General features: G+C 35.6%; 1 protein-coding gene across 1 annotated transcript; it reads left to right on the top strand.

Moving 5' to 3' along the window:
• The first annotated feature begins 303 nt into the window (after positions 1-303).
• LOC126927905 (uncharacterized) lies at positions 304-12,218 on the top strand. Its single transcript, XM_050743894.1, has 3 exons — positions 304-688; positions 2,636-2,784; positions 11,626-12,218. Exons 1-3 carry the CDS (start codon positions 607-609, stop codon positions 11,797-11,799), a joined length of 405 nt encoding a protein of 134 aa, XP_050599851.1. The 5' UTR covers positions 304-606; the 3' UTR covers positions 11,800-12,218.
• The last annotated feature ends 5,004 nt before the right edge of the window (positions 12,219-17,222 follow it).

Below are 17,222 nucleotides of genomic sequence, written 5' to 3'. Positions count from 1 at the left end.
ACGAAGCGTGCGTTGCCACAACGAGACACACGGTGCTATTTGTCGTTTTAAATTGCGCCGCAACTTGTTTTTGAGATCTTTGCTAGAGACATGTGAAAACACGTTGGAAGTATATTTCTTGTTTTTATGGAATTTAGCTGGAAAATGAAAAATAACGTAAAACATGTACTTACGACTTACAGAGTAATTGAATGTATACACTATAATAACCAGCGATTTAAGGCTTTAAAAGATTTTAAAAGATCGAAAGAAAAGAAAAGAAAAGAAGAAAGATAATATGTTGTGGCAGTCTAACTCGATTTAAGGAAATAGAGAGGGAGGGGGGGGGGCAAAGCTTGTTAATCTGGAAAGAATACAAGCATCAATTTCAAGCACTTATAGGGAATCAAGCGGGCTTGTTAAGGTCGTAAGTTGGACAATTATCCCGTGTTAGGTTCAATCAGCTTAGTCCTACACAAAATTGATCCAATCATGTGAAAACAAATGTATTCTGATTTTTGTCGCAGATATTTCTGGTCTACGCACTCCAGTGACCGCACAACAGATATTGAAACACCTGATTTTCACCTATTCTACAGCGACAACATTTCTTGATTTTTTACAACCATGAAGAATTCGTACTCGGAAATACTTGCAATGCTCATCTGCTTGCAGGTTATTTTCGTCACTTTCTTCCCGTTAGGGGCTGGTAAGTTGATACTGATTAATTATACCATCGAAATTCTATATAACGGCTACAAAAAATATTTGCATCATTACCCTCATTTCCTAACGAAGCGCGTTTTTTTTACCAAGTTTTATATTTCATTTCATAGTATCAAATCTCTGTAGTTACACGAAAGTATTAAATGATAGGAAACTTGATATACACGAATTTAATTAATTAATAGGTTAGTCGATATACAGCCATTATTATTTCATGTGAAATATTACAACGTCAAAAACTTAACGTTCCTGTACGTACAGTATTAATCACAAATTGTAAGAATGTTTACTGATAAGCAAAATAGATAATATGGAAAACGCAGACCTATGGAAAGAGAATTCCTGACATTAGACAGGAATACGCGATTGCACGAAATATTTTATGGTATGTCTAACATGGAGAATATATGCGGCAAAGTACGAAAAATTCATCCTGAGATATGTATACGACCTACGCGGTACGGGACGTGTTATAAATGGTTTCCGCCACTCAGCCGTATTTGAATTTGTGAACACGATCGAACAAATGACGCGACAATTATTAATTGCCGTCTCTGCCTTAGTAACGATTCGCGTTGGAACGAGGTCGAATCGTTCCGATTCCACGCGCGATTAACAAATAATTACAGTGGACATCAATTACTTGGATGACCTTCGTCATTTCAGCTTAAAACGATTAATTTGATCAAACCAACCAATTATTTCAATTAATACAATCTGCACTTTAAACTCGCACGTCTTGTGTATACACACCGGGCCAGAGAAAAGTTTTCATTCGTTCGAGTAGAACCTTCGTAGTCCTTGAGGACGCGTGTCGCTTCTCGTGCACCTAAAGTTTCGTTCAAATTAACCGATTTATTTGAATTCGAGCGAGTGAAAACCTCTTTGTCACCGTGAGTTTGTTACTTAATTCATACTCTTAGATGCCCTTTGCTTTCAATCTCTTACATCCATTCTTAATTAGTCAAGTCGTTCGACTTTTGACAAGTATTTTAAAACCATTTTACTAGCACGAACCTACTTTTTTACTTGAGATTATCCGCTATTTTTATTCAAATGTTTATGTACGTATATACACTTTTGAATTTTAAACGAACCTTCTATTATACCTATATCCTTTAAGTGCCGTTTTAAGTTTCAAGAGACTTTAACTCGGATAGCTCGACTTGGAGTTCTAACGTATACTGTAAAGCACACTTGCGAAGTAAAACAGCAAACACGATATAAAAACTTTTTCCCCATGTAAGAAATCGAATAACCTATTTCAACGGTGCTTTAATCTCATCGATGAAGCATCGATGCAACGAAGAAGCATCGTGATAGCCGCAATGCGGATCCGTTGAACAAAAATTTCCTGGTACGGTCGTTTTCGTAATGTTATTAACCGTTTTAGTGTCGGATGTTTCAAGACTCCGTATCGGTTTGTGCTATGCAGCGCGATAGCGCTTCGTTCATTTATTTGCGAGGAGTACCGATCGACGCGATCGCGTTGCCCTTTTTCATCCTGTTTTTTTCATCGAAATATACCGTTCGACGTGCTCGCGCTTCATTTCATCGGTTATACTGGAAGCGTTACAACAAACACTCAAAAGTTTGCGAAATATTTATGCTCTGCGTTTCGTTTGCGTGATAACATTCTATAATGCAGGATTTGGTTTTCCGATTCAAGAGGTAATTTTTTATATTGGTTTTTTTTTTATTTGGTTTATGATTATTTGAAAAACAAGTAATTACGAGAGGAAACTCTGATATGACTCACGACGAGCACGCTTGAGCGCGTTGCGAATTAATGATCGTGACCATACATCGTGGCACAATTTACCACGGTACGCGAATAGAGCGATCACGCTGCGTGGCGTTAAAACGGTTAGCGTAACTGCGCGTACGATTGTCGAGTGGCAAAGATATTGACGCTGGTAATCGTTTTCAGCGGCTTTAGGAAAACACTGTACTGATTTCGAAGGAGAAGTTGTCTCGCATGGAATGATGTATGTGCCGGGACCATCGGTTTGCAACCTCTGCTTCTGTTACCATTCGGAGCCAAAATGGTGCCGGGCTATCTTCTGTTCACCTCCTTTTGTAAGTATATGCTCATTCTAAGAGCAACCAGCTTAACACAACCATGAGAAACTAAAGTACACCGTTAACGCTTGCATGCTGGTCGTTAAAACACATGCTGCGCGAATAGGGTACACAGCGATTCATTTAACTCGCCTTGAATTAGTTTTAGAAAGACAAACATGGACAGGGATAATTTTTGTCACGAGCCGTTCAATTTATTCGTTCATTAGAACGAATTAATTTACACCTGCTGAGATCGCGATTGATGTGACAAATTTGAAATCTTGTTCCATATAAATATTTTTAAACAAGCACGTCGTAAGCTTTGTATATTTTTTAATCGCAACGAAACTGTTCAGAGAAATGCTGAAATTATTAATTAGAAAAGGAGATTTCTACGCATCGTTGTAAAAGTGTCAGGGAAAATATTGGTGAAACAGTTACGTTGTTACAAGTTCTACAAGAAGAAATATTGAAAATCACGTTCCACTTATTCAGTTGCACGTGTAAAAGGTATCTTGCGTTCGCGCAAAAAATCTCTGAAGGATACATGCTTTATAATAATTGGAGTGTCGAAGTTGTTACGCGGATCGGCGTACACGTACCTTTTAATGAAACTAGGTTACTCATTCGTTATTCGTTCCTAATTTTCAGCTTCACGATTTTTACGCAATAAAATTTTATACACCTGTTCGGTTTATAAATGATTCAATTCAAATTTAACAGAATTAAAGTTGAAATAATCATTTGTACTTCATTAAAAGGTTCTTTCAGCATCTCGTTTTAATAGTTTTATTGGTAATATTTTGTTAATCGTTATATTTAAATGGAGTTTTTCAAAGGAGAGACATTTTAAGGTAGGAAATGGACATACATTTATAATAAGAATTCAGAAGAAAGAATATTTCATACAGAGAGAAATATTCCGTCTGTATGTATAAATAACTACGCTATGAATTTTATATGTATCGGATATTCCTTCTGGTTAATGTATCTGATGTTTTTTCACGCGAGGTAGCGTATATTTGCATCTATATGTCTCTTCGTTTCTCAGTAGTAAAACTTAGCATTCATGCGGCTGATAAGTAGTTACGCACTGACAACGAGAAACATAAAATGAGTAAGAAGCATGAGACATTCTATAAGAAAAATAAAGTTGTTTTTATCTTTCATTGCATATTCGTCAGAATATTGTTAATAAATATTTAAGTTAAGATTTCAGTTGAAATAAATACATAGGATTAGACATTTATTTATATATGTATCTATGAACGCATTTGACATAAAATTTTGATAACGACTAAAATTATATATTCTGATATTAAATTAATTTAATGAGAATAAAAAACTAATTTTTTTAAACGAGATTTTGTATAAAGTTATATTTATTAGGAAAAGTTCGTTCATCCCTTTATAATATGATAGGATTACAGACTCATAGCTGTGTAAATCATTTCGTGGAATAGTACATGTGTGCGTGTGTGTTCTAAGTTTTTATTATAAAAATGCTAAATGTACTAGGAGACGTTTTTAAAAATTCATAAATTTTTCTTCATCAAACATATCAATCGTTATATTGAAAAGTTAATTATCTTTTATTTGTTTCGAGCTGCACATTGATTGAGACATTCGTGTTGGTTATAATTGCGAATTTAACGCAACGAAGTTGTTTGAATCCCTTGCGAGCATGTAAATATATCGTCGAATTAATAGGTCAATTACTTGAGGTTGGAATTGAAAGAAAGGGAAAGGTGGAGGAGAAGTCTTGCGTTTGAATGCGGGACACTTTTAAAGCCCACAGTTCGCTGAAATTGCCAGAGAATTCAATTAAATGGCAAATTAAACCATCGAACTGAATCTGTTTCCAATCGCGAGCTTAGAAGTTCTATCCTTTGAATTTTTATATCAGTCAACTTTCTTTTTGTACGTACGGTAACGAATATAATTCATGAATTAATGAAGTATGTAATTGGATGAAAGTTCTTCTTCCTGGATTTAGTTTAGACTGAAAAAAGAAAAATTGAGGAGGGGAAAATGCTGTTACGCATACCGAGTGATGCGGATCACTGGGTTATGTGCGACTCGGGCGGATGTTGTTGCCATACCCACTAAAAACCCCTCCTCCTTTTTCCTTTGCTTTGAGGACAGACAACCCCAGACAACAAAACCTGTCGGCAGTCATCAGGTTGTCCTTTCATGCCCCGTCGTATCTTCTTCTTCGGGCAGTTATTCTGTATATTCTGTATTGCTCTCGTCATCTTCTCAGCTAGTTCAGAATACTGGGCTGATCTCCTTCTGTGGTTCTTTGTTGTCTTGTATCTCTGCCTTCACTGCTCCGAGTAGTTGTTGTTGCTCTCGTTCTCCTCCTTGCCTCCTTCAAGGCCTTCGCTGTCACCCTCCTGTGAGACATGACGGTCTTGCGAAATTGCCTGAATTTATCCCAGCTCTCGTTCTTGGCGGTCACCGTGGCGATCAGATTGTCCACGTCTATCTTCTCGCCAAGAGCGTCCTCCAGCTCAATCCTCCTGTCCGTTCACTTCGGGCACGTGAAGAGGGCGTGCTCTGCATCGTCGTTAGGGTCTCCACAGTCGAGACAGTTGCTGTCGCTGCTCTTGCCAATCCTCTCTCTATAGACACCAAAACTCCTGTAGAGGTGGCCGTGTGTGCGTTATATATTTATTGGATGTGCGTGATAGTTGTAGTAGTTGGGCCTGGTCCGCTGTAATTGTCACTGGAGGCTGTAGATGTCGCTGCCGTCATCCGACACTAGTTAGTGTCGAGTGGTGGTATTTGGCTTGTCGAGTGCCGCCACACTCCCATTCCCGGTTAACAGCTGCATGGTGTGATGATCGATGTCCATCTTCTTTTTGGTAAATAGCAGCGCACTCGGCATTAATTTCCTTGCGCCTCCAGTTCCTCCTTCAGCTCGTTGCCGTCATCCGCGCCGATCCTGGTCTTATGGATCTTGTTCCTCTCGTAAGTCTCTCCGAGCATCTTTATCTTTATGTAGATCGGGAGATTCCCGGTCAACACGCAATGTGCCGCGTGGGAGACGGTACGGTATGCCGTCGTTGTTATGCACAGGGCCGTTCGTTGTGCCCGTTTCAGCTTCTTCCTGTTCTTATCGGTATTCGCTAAGCTAATTCTTCTTTCTGAACCCATACTGCCTCCGATGGAACGGGTCCGTTCCGATGCATCTCTCGATGATCTTCTTAAAGCATTTTTCCCAGATCTTGCTCATGGCTGGGAGTATGCTTATCGGCCGGTACGCGTTAGGGAGACTGGGATCCTTTCCTGGCTTCCTTAGCAATATTACTCTGGCCGTCTTCCAGCAGTCTGGTTCCAGCTTGCTTCCAGCTCCTGCGTCCAGCAGTCCAGGAGTCTTCCATCGACTCCTGCAGCCTTCTTGGTGTTCATTCTTCCGGCGGCATCGACGACATCGCCTTCGCCGATGACGACGCTGAAGCTGATGTCTTCTTCTTCTTCGGTCTCTGCCTCTTCGCGGCCCTCGTAATGGGAGGGTCCGTGTCCCATGGTGAATAGCCTCTGTAGGACTGATTCCACCATGTCGATCGGCATGTCGTTGGTTGGTTTCTTGCTTTTGCATCTCTTCATGACTGTGCGATAGGGTTTGCCTTCTTGCTTTTCTGTATGGATGGAAACGCGTTCGAAAAGTAGAACGGAGTAATTAGCGATGCACGATCCCAGGCTGGTGAATATTTTTCCATCGGGAGAAGTCAGGTCGAGCGATACAAGATTTATATGCTCGTTCTGCCAGTTATTTCAACGTCTGTTACGCGATAGAAAATGAACATAAATGAATAATAAATGTATTACAGCCATAAAGATTGCTTGATGTACGCCACCGTATTTCCCCTATTTCTCCGATACAATTTTCCTTTTTTTTTTCTTTGCCAAACACTTTACTAATCGGTACGTATTCGAATTATCCTCAATTATTCTCGGTTGTTTCCGTTTCCTTTGGATTTACATAAGTACTCGTTTGATGTACGTGCAGAGTGAGATAATAACTATTAACAGCTATAAAATAAGAAGCGAAAATACGTTGAAACTCGACTTCTAGATTCGCGAGACTTTGCAGAGCTTCGAAACTCTCGTGTTTCAAACCTAATAAAAAGTTGTAGAGGGAGAATTACATTGCGAGATCTGTTAAGGAAAATCGTATCGTTGTAACAGGATTATTTCAGCGAGGGAAATTCCGTGTTGCGTGTAACGCGTTGCAAAGCCATGAGCTTTCTTTCGGGTTAATATACATAATCGCCTTATCGAACTTTCCATCTCACACGTGAATTTTGCATTTCAATCTTCTTACTTGCAGTCAAGTCCAGTTTAGTGTGACTAAGCTAAATGTTTCAGCCCTTCCAGGTAGAATATGTTTTATAGAGAGACGTACAACTCTATGAAGAGGAGATCAATAAATTGGGTTATCTTTAAATCACTGACAATTATTTCATCGACACGATTTCACCGACAGCGAATTCACCGGCAATGTCTATCAAAGTTTATTTACCGATACACCGAGTGAAATCACCCACAATCATTTCACCAATATTCTCCTTCGTCGATAATTATCATGCTTGCCACTACATGTTATCGTTGATTATATGTCTTTATTTACACATTCGTTTACGCGCATAACGAGATAAACGAAGAAACGAAAATGATATGTTGTCATGATGTATTGTTAAATTACTAAATAACACGAGTTATATATCTACCTACATGAAAGCTTCTAAATATCAATTATAATTCATGAAAGCACACAAGCTATTTTGCTATACACAAATAGAATTATAAGGAAATGTTACGTGCTAATGATTTAACGAAATCTATTCCTCTGTACATTTGACATTTCTGTATTATTACTTGTGTACTTTCTGCTCTTATTTACGTCATCGGAAGTAAAAATACGTTAAGCGAATCAGCTAATCTATTTGAGATATTCAATGGCTCGGTCTTCTCTTATGCGACTACCAAGTAGAAGATAAGTTCCTGGTTATATAACATTTTATAACATCCAAATTAACTATTTTTTTTCTTTTTCTTTTTCTTTTTCTTTTTCTTTTTCTTTCTCTTTTTCTTTCTCTTTTTCTTTTTTTCCCCCTTTTTCTTTTTCTTTTTTTTTTTTACGTGGGGGAAATCCGCTCGGACACGAAGCCACTTCTTAAGTGGCGTGGTAGTGAACATCCAAATTAACTGGGGCACTAATTAGCTGAAGCTTCTAGTCAAACCAGGTATCAGTCTTTGTACGCAAAGGCATTCATTACAATCGTTTAATGTTTGAAGAAACACTGTTACAAATTCGTGATATAGGAGAAAGCGATTCAAAACTCGGATTCATTTGTTGGAACGACGCCGTGGGCAAAAGTACATAATGGAAAACTTTCTTCCAAGACCAATTGATAGCGCTGACGTAATTAAAATGTGACGATATTGCCAGCGACGTTTCTCCAAATAGACGACTAACTTATTTACGAATTGCCGTAACACGATTGCCGCTGGTAATACGGTTAGTAATCACTTTATTGAATTTTCGCTTGACGTGACATCGTCGAGTTCCTAGAGAGATTCTTCTCCCTTGTAAAACTATGTTCCTGCAACGACTGTATTTGTTGAATTACCGTTCGTGAACAAGTCCTTCTCTTTATTACGTGTAATAGATTCTTCTTTTTAAGTTTTAATTTACGTTGGTAATTTTCTATAATTTATTACTCGAATATGGTAATTTTTTCTTAAAAAGTTTGCTTTTTCTACAATTATTTTACGACGAAACCCATCAAAAACATGATGTATCTATATATACCCTCAAATATTATCGGTTTATTCTCAAGCTATAGTTTAATTTCGGAAATTGCCAATTAAAATCATAAAAAAAAGACACACAGAAAGTTCGTTAAAATATTCGATTTTCCAATCAAGATATAGAATTTATTCGAGTAATATAGATTACAGTAGCGATGGTGACGGCAACGATGAATGGACTGATTCTTCGTGCGAAAATAAATTGGAAGCGCAGAAGGATGCATTGTTTCAGGGAATATCGATTTTCAAGCATGGTTTTAAAGTACGTGTGCGCGTGACTAGGTTTGTTAATTAATGCCGCTCCCAGGTTTTCAATATATAAATGTGACACCTACATATCTTTAAGCTTAAAACAATTGGACTAAGAATTTCGTTAAATTTAAATCAATATTTATCTTTTTAAACGCAACAATATTTTTAATGACAACTTCACGTGTAAATCAAGTGCATACATATTCGATCGTTCTTGAAAACCTGATTCTCTGCGAAGAGAAAAAATCCTTGAATAAAGATTTGATCTACGTTTTATATGCTACGTTTTACATCCACCTCTTTTCAGATATACCTCTCTATTTAAAATCATAGATCGTCACACTCTATAGGTATTTCCTTGAAAAGGTTAAAGTCGTTCTGTATAAAACCCAATTCAAAGGGGAAGAAAATTCTGCGAAAAATTCTTTCAGATTTCCCTATGTTTGAGCTCGAATCAAAGCAATCCTGTATAATAGGATAGGATGATAGGATGATTCTGTATTATTCCTTGTGTACTTTCTGTTCCTGTTATTTACAATAGGATGATTATGCGTTTAACTTCTCATAGAATCTCTCTGATTCCGTATGATATCATCAGTGTTTTTGAAATATGTTATTAATGTCGTAACGTCAACCGTTTCCAGTGCAAATTCAATTTTGAATCGCAATTTCCACGTTTGCGTGGCAAAAGCGTAAAATCGATAACGCACGCAAACATGTCTTCTTTGCTAATGGCGTACTATAAATATAAATATTTGAATAAATATTGCGAATTTCATATTGCTAAAAGATTTATACTATTTGTTCGTAAATAATCGTCGGATCTATATTTAAGTTGAAACTGCTGCATTAGATCTCTTTTCTTACTTAAAATTATTTGGATTGGTAACTTGGATGCAACATGTAATTTATTCTTCTTTTATAAATAGTGTACAGAAGATACCAATTCAGAGAAATGGAAGGAAAGTCTAAAAGCAAAGAAAATCTACAGGAAGATAAAACGTTCGAGCCTTGACAGGCTATATAAGATGCTAAGTAATCTTCCTAGTCCTGCAGTTCTTTCTATTTTCATCAATAATTATTGGTATATGTTAGGAATGCAATTAGAATTTTTGTCCTCAAGCAAAGTATAATTTCAATTTTGTATGTAAACCAAAATATTAAATATCAAATAACCATCAAATAAAATTATATTGTATGGACTACTGTTTCTTTAAATATTTGAATATTTGGTAAATATTGTTTATTTAAATATTTTAAATTGCATGAAAAAAAAAATGATGCAAATAAATCATAGGGCATTTTAACCAAAGAGACCAATATCTATTTAACTGTGATTAAATCGTCACCGTTTAACGCTCTATCTCTTTTATTAACTGTGCCTTGTTAAACTACAGAGGATTACAGAGGATGCGTTTTTTTGATAAACAAACGTTCTGACAAATACGGCAGCAAAATCAGATATGTAGATTCTTACAACAGCAGTTATATTGTATGAATTCCGTTTTTCAGAAGCTTTATTTGTGAACGACAATTCGCCAGAGTACGGATTCACTGTAGTTATAGCTGTAGGATCTCTATCTAGTTGACAGATCTGCTTTACGTAAAGCATTCCTGTCTCTTGTTCTACCTTATCGCGATTCTCTCCTCACCTTATATGCTTTGTCGAGGAAAGTAATATCGCTACATATCTCGGCTCCGGTTACAATAATTAGTTTCCGCCTAAACTGTTAGAACCGCGTAGCACGCACCCTACTCTCGTTTATTAAACATTCAGGCCATCTGATCGCATGCGAAGAGTTTTATGTTAATCCCGACCAATTACAATATCTTTCTCTCGTTTACAAGGGACGACGAGACTGGCAGTTGCGTGCTTTCCAAAGCAAAAGCCACGATATCTGCATGATAACCTAACCTCAACCGATTTTGTTGTACTATTCTTAAGTGGACTTCGTTTGTACCATTTTCGTAACAAAAATAGAATATCTGGAACACAGCATTCCGTTATGCGATATTGTCAATTTCTAACATCTGAAACATCAGAGATAATTTTTTCCCTACAGTTGTAAATTTGTGTGAAAAATTACGAACGTAAAGGTGTTTGGCGCATGTACAGTTCTCCCCACCCCCCTCCCCCCTCCAACCATCATTTGCGTAGACATGCTAGAAAGATCCACTTTTCCACGGTGAAACTGTGTGTATTGTAATTTCATTTTGACAATGGTCCAACATCCGACTATGCATAAATTTAATATTAATATAAGCAGGTTTCATGCCAAGTATTACATATCTAACGTATAAGCACAAGCCCTGGTTTTAAATGCCTTGTAGTAAGACCGAAAAGATTATTCAGTTGGATGTCTGACTCAACATCAATATTTTACTTAGATGATAATACGTCGAGAGCATGTTGGTGGATGGAATGGGAGATGAATGAAGGCTTACTTCTGTAAAATACATAAAATACAAGTCGGAATGAATTTTGCCGCTTGGGGACAGAAAAACAGCTGACTGATACTGTCATACACCTGAATTTATAAAATTTTGAAAATCGATGTAACCTTTGAACTTTATCGTATTCTGTTTCATAGCACAAATTATTCTTCCCGAAATGTACGTTTAGTGTTATAATATATTTGACCAATGGTTCTCAAATACTAGTTTTGCAAAAGCAATGGTGGAATTGCAGCAATTCTTTCTTCTTTCATTCTTTGAATGACCTGGATTTTCGAGTAGTCTAGTGACGATTGATCCGTACAATTAATCGATTTCTTTTTATTACAGAACTGCAAGAAATTCCGCGTTGAACGCCGATGTTGCGAGTTCCAATGCCTGGATGAGGTTGGCACTGAGTATTGGTCCGGATCTGATGTGGTTATCGTCAATGGTTCACCTAAACTTGAAAAACGTAGTGTATTGTGGACGCTGAGCTTAGTGATGGTAATTGTAATATTTTAATTTCTCAATAAAGATTCCGATGGCGCCGTTAACAAAATTCGTACCTTATAAACATCGACGATTAGCTTCAGCCATCGGGAAAAGAAGTAGTGTACAATTTAGTGTGTTAACGAAGAATCATTTGTAACTGAATAATTATACCTCGAGAAGATTATGCCTGAGTAATTATATTTATTCTTATTTTCTTCCCCTTTATTTCATTTGAATAGATTTTTGTATTCAAAGAGCGAGGTATGGTTATATCAGACGGGTTAATTTGTTTTTACATATGTCAAAAGAATGAAAGGAGATGACGATGAATCGGTGACAGGTAGAAAATTGTAATCTGTTGTATTTCCATGGTACTGTAGTTGATTATATTTTGTTCAATATTATTCATATTCTATCATGTAGTTTGGGAATATACATACATATACATATATGAAAATATAGTGGTATACTTATCCCCTAATCTTTGTGATTTCTATGAAACTTTTATGATTCATTGTCACTTGTATGAAGGATGGAAATATAAAAAAATTGATAAAATTATTAATAATATTTACAAAGAAAAAGTGAGCTGTTGGATATACAGGGTGGTTGGTAACTGGTAAAAAAAAGAAGTCGAAAATATACAAATTTTTCATTTGAGGCTTTGTTTTCGAGAAAATCGACTTTGAATTTTCGCTCGGTACGCGTGCACTTTATCACGTTTCGTTATAACGGATTTTATTGTAGATTGTGTTTCGATTGACGTTATGTTGATAAACCCTTCCAATATGTTGCACGCGTTGCACGCATACCGATCAAAAATTCAAAGTCGATTTTCTCGAGAATAAAGTCTCGAACGAAAAATTTTTATTCTATATTTTCGACTTCTTTTTTCGAGTAGAATCACCAATTTTCCGCTTGTACTATCAATTACCAACCAGCCTGTATGACAAAATTCTATTTTAGACACGAAACTCGCCACGAGTGGCTATTTTGTTTACGAAATTAAACGAATTTAATAAATGAAATGGCAAGGAAGGAACTACAAGTGACCGTCAAACTATTTTTATGCTTGAAAAGTAATTCGCAAAGTAATATAAAATAATACTACTGATTTGTGTCTCTTTCAGAATTTTTTCTTAATCTCTTGTTTTTTCCCTTCAAATTTATTATTTATTATTTATTCGGTGTCACGAAAACCGATTAAATATTAAATATCTTAAATATAGATTGAAATGAAAGCTTGTCAGTTCTCGTTCAGTTGTCACTTCAAAGTCGTTAGTTCAAAGGTTCTCGTACATCATAAAGCAAGGGATCAAATCTTTAACTTATTACAAATTAAATCTTTTATTGTAATTGCGAAAATTATGAAAGTACCAAGCAAAACAAGTAGGGAACATGAACTGCTCAACGAACCAAAGAACGGCTCAGTGACAAAATTAATAAAGTAAGCATCACAAATATTACAACATTACACTCTTACATCACATAATAGTTCTCTATACAAAAGATATATAGCGAATCGACTTTTCACAACGATAAGAATCAACAGAACCAATTAAGACCAGGCGAAACTCTCGTAAGACAACAATATCAGAGGGATCAAATCAGCGATTTTAATCTATGTTACAAATTATAGTTATCAAGAAAAATTGCTCTTCTCGCGAAAATTATGCTGATGACACACTCACAATGCATTTTATATTTGGTAGTCGGATGTGCTCGTGGCCATCAGGAGTATAAAGACGACGTTTTTAGAAAATGACGGCGCTGTCGGGTTTTAAAAGCTTTTATTTTTTTCTTCATCATTACAAAGATTGTGATGGAAGAACGTAATGGGGTAAAATCTGACGATTCCTTAATGAAGAATGCTTAAAGAGATTCTATAGAAAACAGTGATCGTTTCGTTGGGTAGTTCATTCGAATTTTGATCAGGATTATTGAGATAGAAGGGTCGAGAGCTTGGTGGAATATCAACTTTGACGCTTCAACGCTTCATCTCTTTTCAAGCTCACCAGTCACGAACCATGGTTCACTGAATATATCTTTTTGGAAAATCCTTTTTGGATTTTCGTACGAAAAACATGGTATGTTTGACAAGGGATTTTCTTTTGAGGCAATTTAGAGTGACAAAAAGGTCTTTCTGTTAGGTAGCTTGTCGATAAAAATGTTTTATTAATAACGTAAATGGAACGAGTAGTTACGAATTTAAATAGAATATGACCAAATGGAATATATATCTTCTCTTCGACTTTCATAAGCTGAAAGCCCCGTATCTAAATTTTATCTTAATTATTTGAAGCAAAACGTATGTTCTTTTATCTTCTTTTAGTTGTAACATTCACTATACTATGCTTTGTTTATATGCTAAAGCACATATTTTATGATTTAAGGAATAAATTAGATATGGGGGGACTATATTGTTAGATTGTTAAATGTGACTAAATGGAACTCATAGTTTATTAAAAACTACGGGATAAATACGTATAAATGTTGTAGTCGTTGTAATCTATTATTGTGCTATTATAGGTATACGTGTGTACTATAGAGGGACCACCCTATTAGATACTGACAGCTTTCTTCTAACATAATCTTTCCATAGAATCTTATAATCTTTTTCCTCTCATTGTCTCCGAATAAGAAGTGTGTAATAAATGTTCGAATTTCGGTGTGTTGAGAAAGCTGCTCGGTTAAGTTTCTGACTACAAAAATGGTCTTTTTCTATCAGAAAGAACGAAAATAAATGTTCGGCAACGAGTTTTTTTTTTTTTTTTTAAGATTTTTATTTTTACGTATCAAGTATAGGGAAGAAGTAGTGATCTCTCTTTTATGGATGAAATCATGTTAGGCGAACGTAGTAAATGGCTTCTGCAGTATCACGGAACTATTCGTATTACTCGATTAACTGAGTTCCCCTGAGTCAGTGGTTCTCAATTCTTGAAGCGTTTATTTATCGATTAGGGAATAGTTCTAAATCTTTTTCGACTTTCTCCAAAGCAATCTCAAATTGAATATTTAAGACAGCATTTAATGAATTCAAATTGAAACACCTTATTTTATTACGTAAAATTAAAATAACATACTACAAGGAATGTCAGTAATTTGGTATTTCTCTATGCCAATTTCCTTAAAATTTGTATCAAATTTAAATGTACCTTTTGTTACTAATCTAAAAATGATTACTGTTTCCAATAATATAAGAAATAATACCTTAAAAATCGCTTAAGAAGTACGCAAAATACTTTGAAGGTAACCGAGCCAAAAAAAAAAAAAAAAAAAAAAATAAAAATAAAAAATAAATAAAAATAAAAAAGAAATAAATAAATTTAATAGTAAACACGTAGGTGAAACACTTGCTGAAATTTGCATCACTCGACACGAGCGAACCGTTCGGAAGGAAAACGCGTTCAGCCCCCAAGGCTGTGGAATTGGCATCACTTAATTAACACCGTTTGAATCTATCTTGAATTAATTCTCGTTTAACGACCTGTGCGTATTCAACATCATATCATTTCCGACCATATCGTTCCCAGAAGATGAAACAGCACGGTAAAACAGATGTGAATACCTATCACGAGCGAAACAGAAATGCGAAGATCCTTTGGAACGATAATAATAAAATTGCATGCATAGGAACCATGGATGGAACGCAAGGCAAAGGTGTAGATGGTATTATAAGCTTTGAAACGAGCGTATAGGACGAGAGAAATTGATCAAAAAATTGAGTTGAGCCCTTTGAAGTTAGGAACAACATACTTTGATGTTTTGTTTAAAGGAGAGATATTGAGCTGTGCAAAAATTGTATAGGTTCTCTGAAGGTAAATAAGATTTTGTTGCTGAGTAAATAAACGAGATTTCAAGTTTCTCTTGAATATTGGAAATTTAAAGGTTTTGATGGTATTTTATCGTTATATTACTTCTAAATTTTAAAGGACCAAATCACATTGCTGAAATTTTTAAAGTCTTTCTATATCTTTGAGGAAGTAAGATAAGGTTGATAGATGGTCGTTGTTGGTACTTAACCGAGTATGGTCATATAGTCGATTAAATGAAATTTCTATTCTTTCAGATATATATCATCAAATATATATTATATATCAATGTTAATTGTTATCTGTGTTGGCGTAGTGAATAAACACATTGATGTTCGGTGTTTCGATTATCAGAATTATAATCGATGTTAAATGTATAGAGTGTCAAAAAATTATTTGTTATAGCTGTGGAAGATGGAGATCTGTTAGAGAAAATGGATCATGAAATTGATCTTGAATATAATTTTCGGACAAAATTTTTTATTGCATCGTAAAGTACTCATCACGAGAAACGAAAGTTTCAGAAAACCCCTGGATCGTAAATGATTCGTTCTTTTGAAAAAAGCTGTTTAAAATTTCTTATATTAATCCTTATACTAATTGTGTATAGTAATTATATTTAGTATATTATGTTATAAATAATGGTTAATATAAGTATCAAAACAAATAGACAACAATTAATTAGATAACATCGTAATAACATAATATAATATAATGGGTGTAATCATATACAGTAAAACTTAGAAAATGTGCTCTGCATGAATTCGGTGAAAATTATCCTTTGTTCCGTGGTATATATAGGCAAAAACGAATGGTAGACCGCAGCATAATAGTTTCCAACCATCCACAATTGTTCTAATTCCTCACTCGACGTCTTTCATGTTCATTCATGTAGGAAAAAGTATGTTATCGTTTAATAATAAGCTTTTAAGCGTTTAATAACATCCCGTCGAGTAGAAATTCCACACGAAGCAGTGAGAAAAATAATATTTGAAGAAGATCTATGTTCTCAGGTTCGTCGTGTGCCAGAACTTTGTAGGATAGATTGTATCATATTTTTTTTTTTTTTTTTTTTTTTTTTTTTTTTTTATTTATTTATTAGAATATTTACAATCAATTCTCGTTGAGAATTTTCAGTAACTTAGTTTGGCGTGATACAATGACATGGATTATAATAGTTTTATATTGTTGATTCTAGTAGGACTAATGGTTTAATCTAGTGGGTATTTTCTTTTTAGTCTGCGGATCTGGTCCATCGTGTCCAGTAGTTGGGTGACTAGTGGGTTGTGGTGGTTGTTGACTCTTGTGCTATATCTGCTTCTGAACTTGTGTATTTCATCTTTGACTGTAGGTATCTTGAGGTCTCGGTGGATTGTTTCGTTCGTAACATACCAGGGTGCATTTAATAGGGATCTTAGCGTTTTCGATTGGAAGCGTTGGAGTATTTCAATGTTGGAGTTACTTGCTGTTCCCCATAGTTGGATTCCGTAGGTCCAGACAGGTTTTATTACGGCCTTGTAGAGGGTTATTTTGTTCTGTATGTTTAGTTTGGAGCGTCGGCCCGTGAGCCAATAGAATTTTCTTAGTTTTTCCTTTAGTTGCTTTGTTTTTTCGGAGATATGTTTTTCCCAAGTTAGCCTC

The sequence above is a fragment of the Bombus affinis genome, unplaced genomic scaffold, assembly GCF_024516045.1.
Source record: "Bombus affinis isolate iyBomAffi1 unplaced genomic scaffold, iyBomAffi1.2 ctg00000305.1, whole genome shotgun sequence".
Taxonomy (NCBI): domain Eukaryota; kingdom Metazoa; phylum Arthropoda; class Insecta; order Hymenoptera; family Apidae; genus Bombus; species Bombus affinis.
Note: the sequence above shows the minus strand (reverse complement) of the source record. Positions and strands in the feature narration are given on the sequence as shown.